At 40.0% G+C, this 19,717-nt stretch overlaps 1 protein-coding gene across 1 annotated transcript in view; it reads left to right on the top strand.

Annotated features, from left to right (window-relative positions):
- Positions 1 to 19,717, top strand: part of POLE (DNA polymerase epsilon, catalytic subunit) — a 1,031,469-nt gene that overhangs the window by 217,061 nt on the left and 794,691 nt on the right. Inside the window, exons 16-17 of the mRNA XM_044069769.1 lie at positions 3,467 to 3,595; positions 4,865 to 4,967. Of these exons, the coding sequence (XP_043925704.1) occupies positions 3,467 to 3,595; positions 4,865 to 4,967 (232 nt within the window). The remainder of the gene's footprint in view (positions 1 to 3,466; positions 3,596 to 4,864; positions 4,968 to 19,717) is intronic.

Here is a 19,717-nt window from a genome sequence, read left to right as displayed (position 1 = left end):
GTATTCCATTCTCTTTCCCCCCTCCTCTGGTCAGAAGAATCTCAGATGTTCTACCCAATCACAGGGGTTCAGCAACTCTAGAAATTCAAAAGTTGCTTGAAAAGAGAGTTATCCAACCCGTCCATGCAGACCAAGTAGGGTTAAGGACTTCAGATTCTTTTTGGTGCCAAAACGAACAGGGGATGAGACCTATCTGTAGAGAAGTCCAAGTTCCAAATGGTCACGTTACAGTCAATACTCCTGTTAGGGAAAGACATTTATATGTGCTCCATAGATCTCCAAGATGCGTACTACCACATCAAAATGGACAGAGCATCAAGGAGTCACTTACGCTTCCGGCTGGGGGCCAGTCATTACCAGTTTCACTCCCTGCCCTTTGTTCTGACCACAGCCCTCAGGGTGTTCACCAAATACATGGCAGTGATAACGGCTCACTTGAGATGTCTTGGATTCCAAGTGTTTCCGTACCTAGACGAATGGCTCCTGACTGCCACCACCAGGCATCTACTAGTACAGGCCAGGGATGCCACCATTATGACTTACTTGCAGCTAGGAATTACAATAAACTGGCAAAAATCTGCACTGATTCCCTCTCCGCATATGAATTTCAGTGGCGCCGAAATAAATACCGTCACAATGAGGGCTTACCTCCCCATAGAGAGAGAACAGAATCTCAGGCAACAAATTTGGAGTCTACTTCCACAGTGGAAGGCAAAAGCAAAGATGGTACTCAAATTGTTAGGGACGATGGCCTCTACGATAACATTGGTCCCATTAGCCAGACTACACATGAGGGTTCTACAGTGGTTACTTTTTGCACAATGGTCACTGCAGCAACTACCTTTTTCTCACCCCATCCTGATAACAGAATAGTGCAAACAGGACCTTCGCTAGTGGACCCAGTCCAGCCATCTGACCACGGGCAGACCATTTGTTCAGTGTCCCCCTGTCGCCACCGTGACCATGGATGCCTCCCAGATGGGGTGGGGGGGCATTATCTAAGGAGAACAGTCCAAGGCACGTGGCAGGAACACGAGGCTCATTTGCATATCAACCTCTTGGAAATGAGAACAGTGCTTCTGGCGTTGCAAGCACTTCACAGCTTTCTTCCTCTAGGGACGATTCCTATCTACTCGGACAATAGGGACGATTGTGATCTACTCGGACAATGTCGGTGGTATGGTAAGGAGGGACCAAATCTTACCCCCTTTGCAGAGAGGCCCTTTGAGTATGGGAGTGGGCAGTGTCTTCCCAACGTTTTCTGGTCGCATCACACGTTCCGGAGAAAACCAGCGTGATAGCCGACAGGCTCAGAAGGACTATTCTGATGCCTCACAAGTGGTCTCTGAATCCACACATTGCGGAACAGAATTTTCGCAGATGGGGTCAGCCTTGCTGCGATCTCTTCGCCACCCCTCTGAATGCCAAATGCAGCAACTACTTCACCCTGATCCACCCAAAGGGGGAGACACCCAGAGACACACTTGTTCACGATTGGCCCTCGGGACTTCTCTATGTCTTCCCACCTTTTCCTCTGGTATCAAAGTTAATTCAGAAAGCAAAATCCTTGGGAAGCAGGATGATCCACATTGCTCCTTACTGGCCTCGTCAAATTTGGTTCCCCTTTCTCAGGCCTCACCTAATGGATGAACCTTGGACCCTGGACCCAGATCCAGATTTACTGATGCACATGTCAGGGGTGTTCCATCCCTCTCTCCACACCCTCAATTTGACAACGTGACTGCTCCAATTCCATTCCTAGTCAGGCTTCATGACACTTCTCCAGATGGACGTATTCTGACATCTTCTCACAAACCTTCAACTAGGAAGATCTACACCAGTAAGTGGAAAAGGTTTTCCTTCTGGGCTCTGGACAGAAACATCGATTCTTATACAGCCCCCATCTCTGCGATTTTGGAGTTTCTTACACAACTGTTCCATTAAGGTGCAGCCGCTGCCACTATTAAGGTCCAGCTGGCAGCTATTGCAACCTTTCATTTGGCTAATGATCCTAACCTTATGGTGCATAGACTGTGTAGAGCTTTCCTTAAAGGGCTGCATTATTACAAACCCCCCGTTATGGACCCTGTTCCACCCTGGGATATGAATTTTGTACTTCAAAAACTTACTTCGCATCCCTTGGAACCTTCAGAAACTTGTGACCTCAAATTTCTTTAATGGAAAACCATATTTTTAGTGGCCATTACATCTGCAAGGAGGGTCTCAGAACTGCAAGCCCTCTCTATTAAGCCTCCTTATTTGGTTTTTCACAGAGATGGGGTTTCTTTATGGGCCAACCCTTTATTTGTTCCAAAGGTCCCTTCTCAGTTCAATCTTAATCAGTCTATTGAACTACCTGTCTCTTTCCTAATTTTTCTGACAAGGCAAAGTACAAATTTCACCAGCTTTATGTTCCTAGACAACTGCAATTCTATCTGCATAGAACCAAGAGCTTCAGAAGGTCAGACCAATTGTTCATTAACTTTTCAGATGCAAGAAAGGGTTTACGAGTTTCGAAACCCATTTTCACACTGGATTTCACGCTGCATTTCATTAATTTATACGTCCAGTGACAAAGATCTCCCCTTTAAGGTGAAAGTCCATTCTACCAGATCTGTCTCTACTTCGGTAACTTTTCAAGCAAAGATTCCCATGGATAACATTTGTGCAGCAGCAACATGGGCTACACCTCATACGTTTATAACTCACTACAAGTTGGACGGGGCTTCCAGGAACAGATCTTCCTTTGGTTCCACAGTAGTCAAGAGCATTTTCCCGTGAGCCACCCAAGATAAAGGTGCTAGGGATGTTGGCCCAAGTGTAAGAATGAAAGCGAGATAGGACTACAGAGCATAAAGAAGTTATGTATTCACCATAGCGTTCCATGTTTGTAGTCCATCTCGCCCTTCATTCTTACTATCCCCCCCTCCTGCCCCCTCCTTGAGGATCTGGGGGAATTGTGACTATTGCCTTATCTCTGTTGAGACCTTGGTTTGTTCTTTCTCTATATTTTTTTTTACTACTTGCAGCAAGCAAGATCTGGGGGATGTCAGCGGTGCATGACGGGATACCTCCTTGCCATGAGCGAACCAAACAACTTTGAGCTAGAGAATTGCTGAGTTGGAGCCGAAGTTTGGCTCTGAACCCAAGTGTAAAAATGAAAGGAGAGATATACTACAAACATGGAACATTATGGTGAATACATAACTTCTTTTTGTACAAAGCAAGCTTTGGCATTATTATGGCAATGAGTTCGACATTTTGTGTTGAAACCCAATGTTGCCAGTTACAGTACTGTGGTTAAGCTTGCTTTGTGGTGTGAGTAGTACTGACAATAGAAAATTACTATAGATGCTGTAGCTCAATGAAAGGTAGAATGTATAGGCAATGAAAAAGTACTGCCAACTTTTGTCATAATTGGTTAGTTTCTCATCCATCTTTTGTGAATCTTGTACATTGCTTGCAGGTTTGTGATGAAATTAAAAAGAAATTGAACATGCTAAAGGAAGTGCCAAACCGAATTGAGTGTCCTCTGATTTACCACTTGGATGTGGGGGCCATGTATCCAAATATTATTCTTACCAACAGGTTACAGGTAGGTTGCTTTGTGCTACAGTCTGTCCTTGGTAGTTTATTGCAGGTGAAGTTTTCAAGGTACTTTAGAACCTTATTTTGTACATCCCTCCAAGCACCAACTATATGCCCAGTTTTGTCCTTTCCTATGTCTCTCTAAATCTATGTAACATTATCATCCACCATCTCATTAGTCCTCCATACACAAACACAAAAGTCAGTCACCTGCCACAACACCTCTCTAGGATTTCAAATACGTATTAGATACAACCCTCCCAAAGTACTGCACTACTTTTTAATAAACAATATTCACCATAATCATGGTACCCACTCTCAAGCACAAGCTGATATTTTCCTCCAGCTAACATTTCCATTACTCTACCATTTACTCCCACTGCTTTAAGTTATTTTTCCTCATTATCCATAATGTATGCAATAAAATAACATTAGTACCTAGATGGTTTTACTAGCACTTTCCCAGTATCCATGTAGTAACAGATTCGTGGCTGAAACAATCAATCACCAATGGAGAAATCCCATCCTCAGGTTACAGTATCTTATCACTAGATCATACCAAATGCTAGTATCCATTTTCATGTAAACAACCAAAATGTATATGCATAATTGCTCTGTACATTCATAGAGGATGCATAGGTGAATACTAGGTTTACTCCTCTGAGGGTCCATTTTAAACCTAGCCAATACCTCCAAGGTCAGAATTAAAGCCTGTACTCTGTATCTGTGAGGTGAAGACCTTAACCATTATGCCAAATCCTCCAACATGTGATCCAGGAAAAAAATAAATACAATGTGTCAACAACTGAAGATATTGTTTCCTAGACTTCTTTCTGTCAATGCATCCTATGTATATTAGAAGACATAAACACTAACTGGACCTCACCCTACCCCTAAAATTCTTTATAGCTTCAAACAACTAGTCACCAGACTTAATAGATTCAATAAGGCCTCTGGTACAGAAACTGTTCTCACTTGGATCCTAGCAAATATCCCTGATGACATAGCTCAAACAGGTATTCTACCCAAGTCCTTGAGTGCGATGGGCATGCATAGAGTGGTGGTTGCTTAATCTACTACGCAAAAAAACCTTCAGGGGATGGCACCAAGATCTGTATTAATGTTGGCATGTAAAGCAGTGCACAGAAGGAAGCTTATAGGTTTAGCAAGTCTAGAAGTTCTGTTTAGTACATAACTAAAGAATACTACATTTGTGCAGTGATAACGTGCTGTAAGAATGTTTTCTCAGTACTTTTTTTCTCTGCTGTTTCTGTAGCCCTCTGCTATGGTGGATGAAGCAACATGTGCTGCGTGTGACTTCAATAAACCAGGAGCAAATTGCCAAAGAAGAATGGCATGGCAGTGGAGAGGCGAGTTCAGTAAGTATACTTGAAATTGCATCTTGTTTCATAAGGAGTAGTTTTCACTTCATGAAGTGTGACTTTTCATGCAAACCGGCCATACAGTTGTATGAATATGACTTTATGTATGTATATAATATATATATAAAATGTGTGTTTGTGTATATCTGTGTGTGTGTGTGTATATATGTGTGTGCATATATGTGTGTGTATCTGTGTATATATGTGTGTGTATCTGTATGTGTGTGTGTGTATCTGTATGTGTGTGTGTGTATCTGTATGTGTGTGTGTGTATCTGTATGTGTGTGTGTGTATCTGTATGTGTGTGTGTGTATCTGTGTGTGTGTGTGTATCTGTGTGTGTGTGTGTGTGTATCTGTGTGTGTGTGTGTGTGTGTGTGTGTGTGTGTGTGTGTGTGTGTGTGTGTGTCCTCCTTGAATATGACAGAGAATGTTATTATCCTGTCGCTTTGTCCAGAAATGTCATGTAAGGTATCCCTAAAGTTTTGTACCATTTAGAGTGCATGTTCCATACTTCTGTGTTTGGGGGGGTTGGAACCTGTACTTGACTGACTTTTCTGTAGTACACAATGCCAGTAGACTACCTGTCATACAGCTGTGAGGCTTTGATTGCGTGATTACTTCTAAACTCTCATCCTTTCAGTATGACCTTTGTGCAACACTGATAGCTTCTCTGGAGTGGTGAGGAGATGGCACCTTCACTGGTGGAGGTCCTATAAGACTAGGTAAGGATATCACAGTGCGTTGAATAAGATGCTTGATTTGATATACTAGAAAGTTAATTGGCCTAATGAGCCAACAAGAAAAATATTGTGGTGCTGTCTACGTAGATGCCATAAACATTTACAAGAAATGAAGTTATAAAAAAACATTAGTCTGTTACAGGTAACTGTCCGAACAATTATCTTGAGGGTCATTGCTGCAGAAATTCTGATGGACAACATTAGCCATCAGGCATATATATATTACAAGCCAGATCTCTCTCTCTCTCTCTCTCTCCGTCTTTTTAGCACTCTGACACCTTTTCAGGTATAAAGTGTTGCAGTCCTGAGCCATGGCCTTTAGAGAGATCCTGGCTGTAAAATTCGAAATATTGCATAATTCATTTTTTTTCTGTCTTAAGTGAATGGGCCTGTATTCTTCCATCTTAAGTGAATAGTCTGAGCTTCTGAAAATTTGCCAGTCTTAGGTGCAATGGGTCAGTTGATTTTTGATTTTCAAAGAAGTAAACCATTTAATGCTCCTGCACTTTTTTTCCCACTCTGACTTTTGTAGCACTTGCTAGCAGGTAAAGCTCCATATGCTACAAAGAATTATGATCAGGTCTTTCTGATCAAAACCCTGCTTGTTATGTTGTTTTGACATGGATGTTGCAATTCATCTCTCAAGCTTTGCTCACAAGGTGAATTTTTTGACACCCATGTCTCAAACGGGGTCTGTATCATTTCAGCAAAAACGTACTTGGTCAAATCGCTATTCATTGAACCCACATTCTCGCAACTTCTCCATTAAACGGCTCTTTTATCAAACTTTTTCACAGGGAAATGCAACGGCCAGTTAACTTACAGCCCATCGCTAAACTGTAAAAATTTAAAACCCACCCAAGTGGGGGGCATTGCTCTCCCCCCCAACTAAATATACCAACTCTGACATTGCACTACAGTGGGGAAAAGGGCAAATTCTTTATGATGGCCAACTGTTTGTCCCTGGGGAAAAAAATTTGAATAATGTCTGTTTGATGGACTCAGGTTTCGACAAGTGTTGGATGAATAGTTATTTGACTATTAGGTTGCTTGCTGAAATAATATAACCCTGTCAAATACATAAGGTAGTTATGACTGGAGACCCAGTTGTAATCCATCCCTCTCGCTATGTAATGTAATATATATATATATATATATATATATATATATATATATATATATATATATATATATACACACACACACACACACACGTGTGTGTCTATGTATGTGTATGTCTATGTATGTGTGTATATGCGTGTTTGTATATATATGTATATATGTGCGTGTGTATGTGTGTATATATATATATTATATATATATATATATATATATATTATATGTAATGTGTGTGTGTGTGTTTATATATACACACACACACATGTATACATATATCTGTATATATATCTACATAAATAATACTTATTAGGCCAGTCCATTGGTGGAAAGCATCTGCTGGTTATTCATAATGCTTGAAGGCCAGCTGGTGAGGGTGAAAGATATGAAGTAACACACGCCTTTCCTGTTGGAGAGTTGGTGACCAGTCTCAGTGAGCTGCTCGGCCAGTAGAGTTTGCAGTGGACACCTTAGCCGACATGCTTTCACTACTAGGAAAGGGGGTTACATTGGCTTCCGAGTTGTACGCCAGTGTAAGTCATATTTTAACCCAGTACATATTTACTTACCCCTTAAGTGCTGTAAGTGACTCTGCAAGGTAATTTAGGGAAGCACACACAAAAAAATGACAAAAGTCAAGCTCTCTTGTCTCTGAATTTATTTTCTGGTAGTGGCAGTAATGAAACCTATAGTAGCCAAAAGGCTTCTATATCTAAAGAGGGTAGGACCCACTGTGTTGATGGCCCATGGTGGGTATCACTTCAGTACTATAAGAGATGTAGTGCTATAGAAATTGAAAAGCTTGTTCAAAGAGGATATTGTATAGCAGTTATGGGACTTGTCTTCTGAGACCTACTGGTGGAATGGACAGTCCACTAACAGCATACCTGAATCATTACTGTGATTAATTCATTGGCACTATTTTCTGTTTCTTAGATTTCCCTTAAAAACATTGGAATAATCCAGTAACTTCACTTTTCTCTTTATGCAGTAAAGGTACATAACCTTGGGCATTATGCATGGCTTTCATTTTGGCTGTATTCCAACTGGTTAGACAGTTAGAAACTTAGATTTTGAATGTTTACAGCCTCTATGCAGATCCTGATATGCTATTTGCGGAGATATTATTAAGGTTAATATGTGGCCTTTTGGTTGAAATGGTTAGCTTGGCACACTTTCAAATGAGAGTTTTCTTTGCTTTCTGTTACTTAGTCTTGAAGCAGTGGCTGTGCAGAATGGTTCCTCTACCATGGTTTTGCACATTACAGGTAGTCTGTTTTCTTAGCTACCTAAATGATTAAAAACCTCAAACACTGCAGGGATTGGAGAAGACTCTGTGTTGACAGCATAATTTTTTAAGAAAGAAACCACAACTATAACCATCTGTAGCATGCTCTATAACAATATAATATAAATGAAAAATTGTGCTGTGATGTTGAATATATGTGGACATGTGAAATCTTGGTTACAGTCAGTGTCCTACAGGGCTCTGTCCTAGTATCATAAGTGCTTAGGTTGTATCTCTGAGATTTATCTTTTTCATCTGAGGTGTTCTATAATCCATGTGCAAAAGACTTGAAAATAGGTAAATAATTACATGTGTTGCAGATCGAGCATGTCTGCACAAGAACTTCACTAAGGTGACCATCTTGGCAAAGGAGAATGATATGCTGATTAATAGGTTCATGGGTAAGTACTAGGCTATCTGCACAAGGGCATTTATAAGCCTAGCCAGAATGTGTTGGCTTTCGCCACCCCCTTAGATTAGTTCCCTGTGCCTCTGTCCAGCAGAGCCATTAGTTTCCTATGCCACTGTCCAGCAGAGCCACTGCAGTGATCCCCAGGGTAAATTTTCTGTTTCCCATCCACCGGTCAAGGTTTCTCTTGAAGAGCGTTAGTGAAGGGGCTCTGCCTGATGTATATTGGAATCCTTTTTTTTTTTTTTTTTTTTTCAAAAAACTTTTTGTTTCATATCATAACAACAGAATAAAACATAAGATGAAATTAGGATAATTGACATAAGACTGAATATATATTGGCCTGAGTAACAGGCGAAAAGTATACAACAACAACAAAAAAAAAAAAAAAAAAAAACCTTAATAAAGTATATACATTATATACAAATGTTGACCAAAATGATACCATGGTGGAAATTCAACAGGATAAATACAAAAATAGGAAAACTTATTCACAATTGATATAAGATCAAGAACCTTGTCCCAGACCTTCTTTAAGAGGGCAGTCTTCTTAGGACTTTTCAAAATAAATTTCTGTGCTGAAATAAATGTACGAGCCAACACCTTGAAGTTGTTCCAACAGAGTTTAGATCGATCTAGCCAGTTCTTAGTAATGTAAAATTTCATAAGAGAGCATAAAAGGACCAAAACATGTGTCAAAACTAGTGAGAGTATTAGTAAGAATGTGAAGAATTGCTAGTTCCCAGGAAAGAGTTGATTTGTGATATCCCATTTTTTGTAGGCGAACTTAGTGAGGTCCAAAGTTTATGCGAGTAGCTGCAATACCATAGAATATGTAAAAGATCAACTCTTGGGTGGGAACAGCAGGGGCATGAGGGTGATTTTGTTGGATCAAATTTGTTTAATAAGAGGGGAGTGTGGTACGCATTATTATTGATCATTAATTGGGTGTAAAAAAGCTTCTTAAAGGGGGAAAAGTTTAAGGTATTTTTAATGGCGGAGAGCTTTCGATTCTCTGATAGCTGAGAGTTGTAGTTGCTCCAGTAATTAGAGAAGAGGCAGTTAGAATCCTGGATTATGGAATTAAGAAGTTTGTATGAATTGGAGAGCATTTTTTCAGGGAGTAACAAAGTTTGTATAATTGTATATAATTTATTTATATCTTGATTATTTGCTGAAATGTGGGCAAATTTTGAAATAACTAATTCACGCAATTGCCGCAGGATAGTTAAGTAATTAAATTTGACCTTAAAGATTGTGCGGAGATTAGTGAGTGATTCATCTTTGTGTTTGAGAATATCCCAGACTAACAGGTTTTTAATGAGAGGGAAGTTAGAAAGGTTAATAAACTTGTTATTCAATTTAATTTTGGGATTTTGGTGGAGAGGTTGTAGTGAAAAGACATTGTCAAGCTTTATGAGTTTTAGGAGCTCTTGGAAGGAGCTAATTTTATGTTTTAGACTAATAGGTAATTTAAGGGTAACTGTATCTTCTGGAGACAGAAAGGGGAGAGCAGCAGGATTAATCTTCTTAGTTAAAATATATTGATACCAGAGTTTAACCCAGTTAGGGTATGAATTATATGCGGTTTGGGACAAATTTGAAATACATAAAAGTCTACTAGCGCTTATAATTGAATGATAAAGTTGAAAGTTCGGAAGACTTAAAGCCCCCTTTGTTTTTAGGAGAAGTCAATTTAATGTATGAGATTCTAACTGATTTGGGATACCAAATGAATCTGTCTAGATCTTTGTTAATTTTAGAAAAAAAAGATTTAGAGATTATCTGATCCGTAGTATTGAACTGATATAAAAGTCTGGGGAGTATATTCATCTTCATTGACTATTGCGGATTTGGATAGAGGTGAAAGATTCATTAACTCCCATCTGCGAAGATCTAGTGATATTGCTGACCAGACTCTGATTATGTTATTTTGAAATGTAGATAACTGGTTATGTTCAAATTGTATCCCAAGATATTTAATGTTCAGGGTTGTATGAAAAGGAGAATTGGGAAAGAAACTTGGTTTATGGGCAAGAGGATTTATGGGGAAAATATGCGATTTCTTAAAGTTAATCTGGTAGTCTGAAGCCTTCGAAAATTTATTGATAGAATTGACTATTTTATTGAGATCAGTATTAGGTAATTGAAAGTAGAGGATTAAATCGTCTGCAAAGGCGGATAAAAGTAATTTAGTATTGTGAATTTTAGGGATCATGTGAAAGGTGTTCTGGGCGATGTACAAAAAGAAAGGTTCTATAAATATATTAAAAAGGGAAAGGGATAAGGTGCATCCCTGTCATGTACCATTAACTATCTTTATTGGTTTAGATAGAGTTTTGTTGATATAAAGCCGGGTGAATGAGTTCTTGTATAAAACCTTAATCATGTCTAAAAAGGCAGAAGGAATGTTAAAACAAGTCATAGTTTGAAAAAGGAAGTTCCAGTTCACTCTGTCTAATGCTTTTGAAGCATCAAGAGTTTGTGCGTAATATGGATTTTTTTCTTTTTTGGAAAATTGAATAAGAGAATCCAATGTCAATGTATTATCCCACGCATATCTGCGTGACATGAAACCAGATTGTTCTGAGGAGATTAGGGTAGGTAGGACATTTTTCAGCCTTTTGGCCAGAAGAGAAGCTAGGATCTTAATATCAGTGTTTATTAGAGAAATGGGCCTATAATTATGGGGATCAGTTTTGTCTTTGTTAGATTTTAGGATTAGAATAGTTTTTGAAGTGTTCCAGTGCAGGTCAGAAATGCCATATTTTATTATATGGTTAAAGACTTTAAGAAGGATAGGAGAAACTTTAGAATTAAAGGTTTTGAAGAATTCCATTAGTAAATCCATCTGGGCCCGGTGATTTGTTTACTTTAAGTTTGGCAATAACATCTGAAATTTCCTGAAGACTTAATGGGGCAGAGAGGGTGTCACTTTGATATTCATTTAGCAAGGGAAATTGGATAGAACTCAAAAAACGTTCCGCAAAATGATTGGAAGATGGGTCCACTTTCTTAGAGTAGACATCTGAGTATAGGAGAGTGAATAAGCGTGTTATTTCATAATCAGATTTGTAGGTTTTATTATCATATTACAAGAATGAAATTCTAGGAAGAGATTGATCGTTTTTGATTATTCTTGCTAGGGCTTTAGAGGGCATTTGTGCCCATTCAGAATAGGTGGCAAGAAGCTTTTGTTTGCAGATGGATAGGTTTTGTTGGTGCTTGTTATTTCCCTGGAACGCTAATTCCACCTAATACGCGGCTTCTCAGCGCTTCTGTGGATCACTAATGATATCTGCATTGCTTACTGTACTTATTTCCTTGTTTCACTTGAAAGAAAGTTACTGTTTGTCGTTTTTGCATTTAAGTTACCTGTAACACATTGCACTTAAGTTACCTGGCACTTGCTCACTAAAGCAATTATGTCAGCACTAAAAATTAAAAGCACTACACCCTCACTCCCCACTGGCCCTGGTTTTCAATTATTAAGGAATTCCCAATATTATTCCAGCATTTCCAAAGGTCAGTTGTCAATCTCCTCTCCGGTCCAGCTGGTGAATCTGGGAATCTTGAGGCAATGTTACAACTGCCTCATGTACACAGACAACCCTCTCCTCCTCCCAACAAATTCCAACACATGTGAGAGATGCAACCATATAGCCAAACTGGAGGCTAAGCTCTCTCAACTCAGTACTGGCATAACCAGTCAGGAGGAGAAGGAAACCACACTCACTACAATTCCAGTCTCACATAGACCTACCATGACAACAAACCAAACACATAATCACACAAAAACATACTTGGAGGCTCTAAATAAAGATCTGCCGAAGCAGCAGAGACCTCCAAAGCAGACACCCAAGCAGCCGCTACCCCAAAACAAAACACGTGCAACACATATCTCACAAAGCCAGTGTGCCAAACAGTCACAGCCCTTAAGACTAAACAACACACCTGATACACTTGTAATAGGTGACTCTATCGTCAGGCACACTGACGTCCCGCTCACCAGGCTGAACAAGGAGAGGGTCACGGTGAGCAGCGTGTCAGGCGCTAGGATCCGCCACATAACACAAGCACTCAGGTCACTCCAAGGCAAGTACAAATATGACTCAGTCATTGTCCATGCTGGTGTGAATGACCTGAGACGCACCTCCCTGGACTACATGAAAAAGACATAAAGGAGCTCTCTGAGCATGTAGCCCAGGCCGGTATGACCCTGACCTTGAGTAGCATCTTACCCTCACCAAGAATGATGCCACAATATGAAGACGAGATGATCAATTTCAACAATTGGCTTAAGTACTGGTGTCATTCAAAGGGGATCCAATGCCTGTCAGCTTGGGATGATATGCTCGACAAGCCACGATGCTTAAGCTAGGGACGGCTTGCACCTGTCACCCCTGGGCTTCGGATATTGGCAAAGGCTCTTGCTACCCCCATAGTGCCTTTTTAGGCAAGGCTCAAAGACAAACCCACCTCCATAGGTATCACAAGGGATAAGAAACTAAGAGTAATGCTACTCAACGCCAGAAGTCTAAACCTCAAGATGCACGCACTCGAAACTCTCCTTAGCATGGAGAACATCGATATCTGTGCAGTAACAGAAACCTGGTTCAGGGCTCCCGAGAGCACCCCAGCACTACCAGGTTATACCTCATACCATGCTTTTCGGCCCCAAAACTTGGACCGAACCACAAAAGGATGGGGAGTATCGATATTCATCAAAGATACCCACACCTCCAGGTTGGTGGCAAAGCACGAAGCATCAGAGACTATCCATGTGCAACTAACAGTGGGTAAAACTGCCTTCCAGTTTATAGCCTGCTACAGACCACCCTCCCAAACCCAGGAACCCCACTCGGCCTTCCTGAGAACACTGGAAAATATGAAGGTCTCTCCAAACACCATTGTATTTGGGCGACTTCAACTACCCAAACATAGACTGGGAGCATTACTCTAGCTCCAACACCCTAGCCCAAAGGTTCCTAGAATTTATAAACTCAAATGCTATGGAACAACTTGTTACCACTCCCACAAGAGGGGAAAACATACTGGACCTGATCATCACCAACATGGGGACTCTATGCTCCAGACCAGAAGTGTATCCCTCACTGGTAAGATCAGACCATAAACTAATCTCACTGGATATTCACATCCCGACCCCACCACCTGCCCAGAAAACCACAGTGAAAAACTTCTCTAAAGCAAATTTCACACTCCTCAAAACTGAGGTGGAATCCTTCAAAGCCCCGGCCTGTGGAAAATACGCCCAGACCGCAGAATCCTTTATAAACGCATTCTATGAACACCTTCAGGAATGCATGGATCATCGATCCCAAATAAAACCAAGACCCAATCCTCCAAAGGCAGACGTCCTGTCTGGTGGACCCCAGCCATAAACAAACTATACAATAGAAGGAGGAAGCTACTAAATGATAGAGCAAAATCCCAAAAGGGAAGGCATCACAGATCAGTATTAGCAAAAACCTACGGGCACACATAACATTGTCTAAGGCCAGCTTCGAGAGAAAAATTGCACAGGACACTAAGGATAATCACAAGGCTTTCTTTAGTTATGTTAGGAACCTGGGTGGTAATTCCCAGATATGCTCAGAATTGGTCCAAAATGACAAAAAATACACCGAACCCACAGACATTGCCAACATCCTAGCTGACAGGTTCAGCGCAAACTCCCCACCCCACCAAAAGGGTAAATATCTATCCCAGCAGAGTGCTGCCCCCCTGACATCTCAGATGCTCAGGTAAGAGCCGCCCTCTCCAAAGCAGAAAACACAGCATCAATGGGACCAGATGGTGTCCCGGGCTGCGTCCTACATGAACTCCAAGAAGAGCTAAACCCAAACATAAAACTACTGTTCAATCTCAGCCTTACTACAGGATATGTGCCCAAAGAGTGGCGTACAGCAACAGTGGTCCCTCTCCATAAAGGTGGTGCCTCAACGGATCATGGAAACTATCGCCCCATAAGCCTGACTAGCTTGGTCTGCAAAGCTATGGAAAGGATCATCATGGACCTCATAAATAAAGATATTGGGGACCTACAAACACTGGATCCTACCCAGTTCGGCTTTAAGGGCAGATCCTGCCTCTTAAACCTGGTTGATTTCTTTGAAACAGTCACCAAGGCCATTGATGAGGGGAAGGTGGTCCACACAGCCTACCTGGACCTCGCAAAAGCCTTCGATACAATACCCCACTCGGGCATTATAGATAAGCTCACCAGCTTAAATATAAACCCCTATGTCACTAGATGGATTGCAAACTGGCTCAAGGACAGAACCCACATGGTTAGAATTGCTGGAGCCATGTCAGACTCCAAACCAGTTACAAGTGGTGTCCCACAAGGCTCAGTCCTGGGACCTCTCTTGTTCGGTATATATTTCTCGGAGGTACAGGCCAACACGGAAGGACTGTGGCTGACCAAGTTCGCAGATGACTGCAAACTGGGCACCATAATAGACTCTCCAGCCGACACAAGCATCCTCCAAAAGGGCCTCATAGAAACAGACAACTGGTGCCAGAGCCATGGCCTCAAGCTAAATGCCAAAAGTGTATAGTCATCCCCTTTGGCAAAAACAAAGTGCCCACAAATTACCACATAGGTGGTAATCCATTAAGTACAGAAGAAGTAATTAGGGACCTGGGGACCCAAGTTAATAGCAATCTCTCATTTGACAACCACGTGGCCAAAGTGGTTAGAAAAACATTTTATATAGCCCACCTAATCATGAATGGATTCACATCTAGATCAGGGGAGGTCATCGTGCCTCTTTACTCATCCCTCATCAGGCCCATAATTGAGTACAATGCCCCTTTTGGAATGTACCTTACCAGACACCTGCAGCAACTGGAAAGACCCCAAAAGTACCTCACCAAGAGGATCAAAGGGCTCAAACAGATGCCATATGCTGCCCGGTTAAAGGAACTCCAGCTCTACTCAGTGGCATACCGCCTGTTCAGAAGTGATCTGTGCCTGACGTATAAAGCCATGTCCAACCCGGAATTAATGGACATGCTGCACCTCAGAAAATCCAAATCTCATCGAGCCACGCTGAGAGACTTGAACCTCAGCACTGAAATAAATAGGACATGCTGGAGGGACAGATTCATAACCCAGAGGCTCCCTTCACTCTGGAATCCCAGTCCAGGTTAGGCAGAGTCCCTCATTGACTCTCTTCAAGAGAAATCTTGATGAGTGGATGGGAGAGCGTAGGTTTACCCCAGGTATCACTTCTGTGTCACTGTTAGACAGAGGCACAGTATACTAACCTCGAAAAAGGGCATAGCAAAATAAATTAAAAATGGGTGGCGAAAGCCAAACACATTCTGGCTAGGCTTATAAATGCCCTAGGGCAGATAGCCTAGTATGAACCTATGAACCTAATACTTTTTGTGAATCATTTATTTCTTTATATGTATTGGGATTTGGGTTATATCTATATTGACTCTCTAGGGTAGAGATATTTGATAAGAGATTATATTCTTTATTCTTATAACACTTTTTGAGGTAAGAAGCTTTGCTGATTAGGATGCCTCTGAGGCAAGCTTTACAGGCAGCCCATTGGATATCAAGTGGGATATGTGGGTTACTCATGTTGACATTAGTATTAAGCAAAATCTCATTAATTTCCTGAATTAAAGACTTATTAGATAGTATATTGTTGTTTAATGACCAGTTAATGTATAGGGATGTAGAGGGAGTAATAGGATCATGGGAAAGCTTGAGTGAGATTTTAGAATGATCAGAAAAAAACCTAGGTTCTGAAGAGTAAAAAATCTTAGTAAGAGAGGGAATCAGATAGCAAGAAAAAATCTCGTCTTGACCATGCATTATAGCATTTCGATTAATGTGTAAAAATCATTTTTGGTAGAATGAGTACTAAATGAAATGGGATCTATAAGACTGAGATCAGTCATTAATTCTTCAAGGGCAATAGATGCTTGACGATTATATGAAAGGGAAACGCGAGTTCGATCTAAATCTGGGTCTATGACAGCATTCCAATCCCCTCCCACTATGATGTAGTGGTCATTGAAAGAAAGAATATTATAAACCTCTAGTATAAAAATGTGTTGTTGAATACATGGGCTATATAGATTAAAGAAGAGTATTGGTTTATTGAGATTGTGAATGCGAGCAGGGAAATAACACCATCTCCCATCTTCGTCATACTTCTCATCCAGAATACTCCCTTGGAAATTGCTCTTAATTATAATAGCCACCCCTTTAGAGTTGGAACTATTGCCTGCTGAAATTATGTTGTTAATCCACTTTTTCCCACTCTTCTCTAAGCATGTGTGTTTCTTGTAAAAAGCATATATTTGCCTGGGATTTGAAGAGTAAATGAAAGAGAAGGGATTTTTTAGATTTGTTGTGAAGCCCTCTAACATTCCAAGAATCAATAATAAGGGATAAGACCATATAAACTAAAAATCATATTAGACGAAGGAGATATGAATAATGCTATTGAAAGTCTGGGAAAAAGTAAAGACCAAAACCATAAAACGTACATGAATAGAGTAGGAAAATCTTCTACCATGTAAACATACTATTCCTTCATTACATCCCCGATGCCTACCCACCTAGACCCTCTAAGAGAAGGAATACATGTAAATAAAACAGATGAAAGAACATGTTTGGTTAACAGCATACACAAGTCGGATAATACAAAAATAGGTGGAGTCCTGAAAAGGACTAATGTAACAAGCAACATTAACTACAGTATAATACATATATACAAAACCTTATACATCCAAGAACTGATCATACTAGGACCCTGTATCAATGCACTTAAGAGCAACCTGAGAGAAGAGTAGGATAAGTAAGATGAGAATAATTAAAGAACAGTACACTTATGTAACAGAAAGAAGAAATAGGACAACAACATACAAAGATAGATAAGAGAGGAGGGGTTAATATAAACAAACCGTGGTTAAACAAGAAACGTTAAAAGAATAAGATATGACTAGATTACAAATCAAGATAATAGATTGGAAGAGCTAGAAAGATAAATAGAATAGTCTCGCATTTTAGTAGTAGGTGAAGATGACGAGTGCAGGATGAAAAATGTTAAGACCAAAGAGAAGTAATAAATTACTTGAGCTTCAAATAGTCGAGAGAACAGGTGAGACAAAATAGAATGGGTTGCAATCAAATAAAAAATCTTTTCCTGTTAAAGAGAGGTTTATGAGATAGACTACCCTTACTACCATAGAGAAAAGCTATAAAACTGTATCAAAATATATAATAATTACATCAAATATACAGGTAATGCAAGTCTATATCCACAAACTATAATGACAGAGTAAAAGTGTCTAGAATCAATACAGAACACACTAATAAATGAACAAATGCTCTATGGATGTTGTGTATCAGTTCACATCCGACACAATGGATTCATGGTCCTTGACTAGACATGGACTTCATAAATTTAGTATTATTATTTCAACAAAAAAAAAAAATTATAACCAGTAGTATAAGTAGTATTGGATATATTAGCTTGTCATGCATATTTCCAGTCCAGAGACACCATATAAACCAAAGGCATTTGTTAATAGATAAGAAACATAGTGCGCAACTTGTTGTTTAGGTACATAATGGCAGATCTACTCATACGCCTTAAGAGTGAGCTTGACTGTCTTTTATAATGTTCACCAGACACTGCAGTGATATTAGTACTCAAAAAAGATGTTACCACTGATCATGTAATTACATGGAAACCAGTAGGTTGTGACTAGCACAACCCAATTATGCAAAGACAGAGCAAAATAACCTTAACAATAAATGTAAGGCTGTATATATCCAGAGATATTTCAGGGGGTGATTTAAAAATTGCAAAAAGACAATGGTGTCTTAAAGGTACATCACTAATTCTCTAACTAATAGCAGACAGTTAGAAGAGACTTAAGAACAGGTGTTGACTATATCCATCAACTACAATAGCAAGAGCAATTGACTGATTTAGTATTAAACTATTCCTAAGGAAATCGAAACTGGGATGTGAGCATTGGCTTACTTCTAAATTAGTAAGGAGACTATAACAAAAAGAGGCATTTAAAACTACCGAGTAGCACGGCTCTTCAGTCATCCAACCCAAAACTTTGTTACATCTGTAACTGGATTAAATATTAAGAATGTACAACATAAAGTTATTTATGCAAATGAGGGAAGCAGTAGAGTTATTTGGCTATGAGCAATACCAAAGTAATGTTTCTGCATACAGCTTGACCAAGACTCCGATAATGTTCATTTTCTGAACTATAATAAAGTAACAACAAGAGACAATGGATGGTGTATTTTCCGCTGTAGACATTTAAGTGATTGTGAAACACTGTAAACCAGTAGCAACATCGTTGAAATAAAATCTTGCCTTGTGGGTAGCTCATAACCATTGAAAAGAAGAGTATCTTTAAATTGAGGCTGTGGAAACCTGATCGGGAATCCGGAGACAATGCATCCGAGATCTGCTGTTCATGCAAGAACGAGGCAGGGCTGTAGTGTCACTGTAAACAGGAAGGAGGAAATTTTTGTGAGAACCACTGGAAGCCAGGAATCAAAGATGTCCCGCTGGGTAATAACAACACTTAAGCGGTTCCCAGTCAAACTCTATTGAAAGATTTAAATGGAGATTACAAAAAACCAAAACAGAAACAAGCCTGCGAGGACCTAAACCCGAGTACGGATGCCCCAACAGTTACCGGATCTTTAGATATATGAAGTTCTATATTATATAAGTTAAGGCATAGAAAGGATATTAATTGGTTATTAGGGCATACTAATGTGTCGGAACCTTATTGAAAGCTTTAATAAAAGCTTCTCTTGCTTCAGTTGTATTGTTGGCTGAAAATCTTGTACCTTTCCAGGAGAACACGAGAGTGCTCGGGTATCTCATTTGAAACTTGACATCTCTTTTAATCAGGTCAGCGCAGAACGGAGCAAGCTTCTGTCTGTCCATTTTAATAGAAATAGGCAAGTCTTGTGAAAAAGACAATTTGTGATTATTCCAAGTAAAGGACTTATGATTCTTAGCTGATGTGAGGATTCTTTGAGTGTCTTGGAAGTTTAATAACTTTGTGTACATTTGACGCGGTGATGTGGATTCTTGTTTCTTGTAAGCAGCGCGATGTGCTCTCTCCACTGTTATCTCAGAGGAGCACCCCTCTAAGCG

This window comes from Protopterus annectens, chromosome 4.part0 (genome assembly GCF_019279795.1).
Source record: "Protopterus annectens isolate FY-2018-M chromosome 4.part0, PAN1.0, whole genome shotgun sequence".
In the NCBI taxonomy this organism is placed as follows: domain Eukaryota; kingdom Metazoa; phylum Chordata; order Ceratodontiformes; family Protopteridae; genus Protopterus; species Protopterus annectens.
The sequence above is the reverse complement of the archived record's forward strand: the minus strand, read 5'-3'. Positions and strand labels throughout refer to the sequence as shown.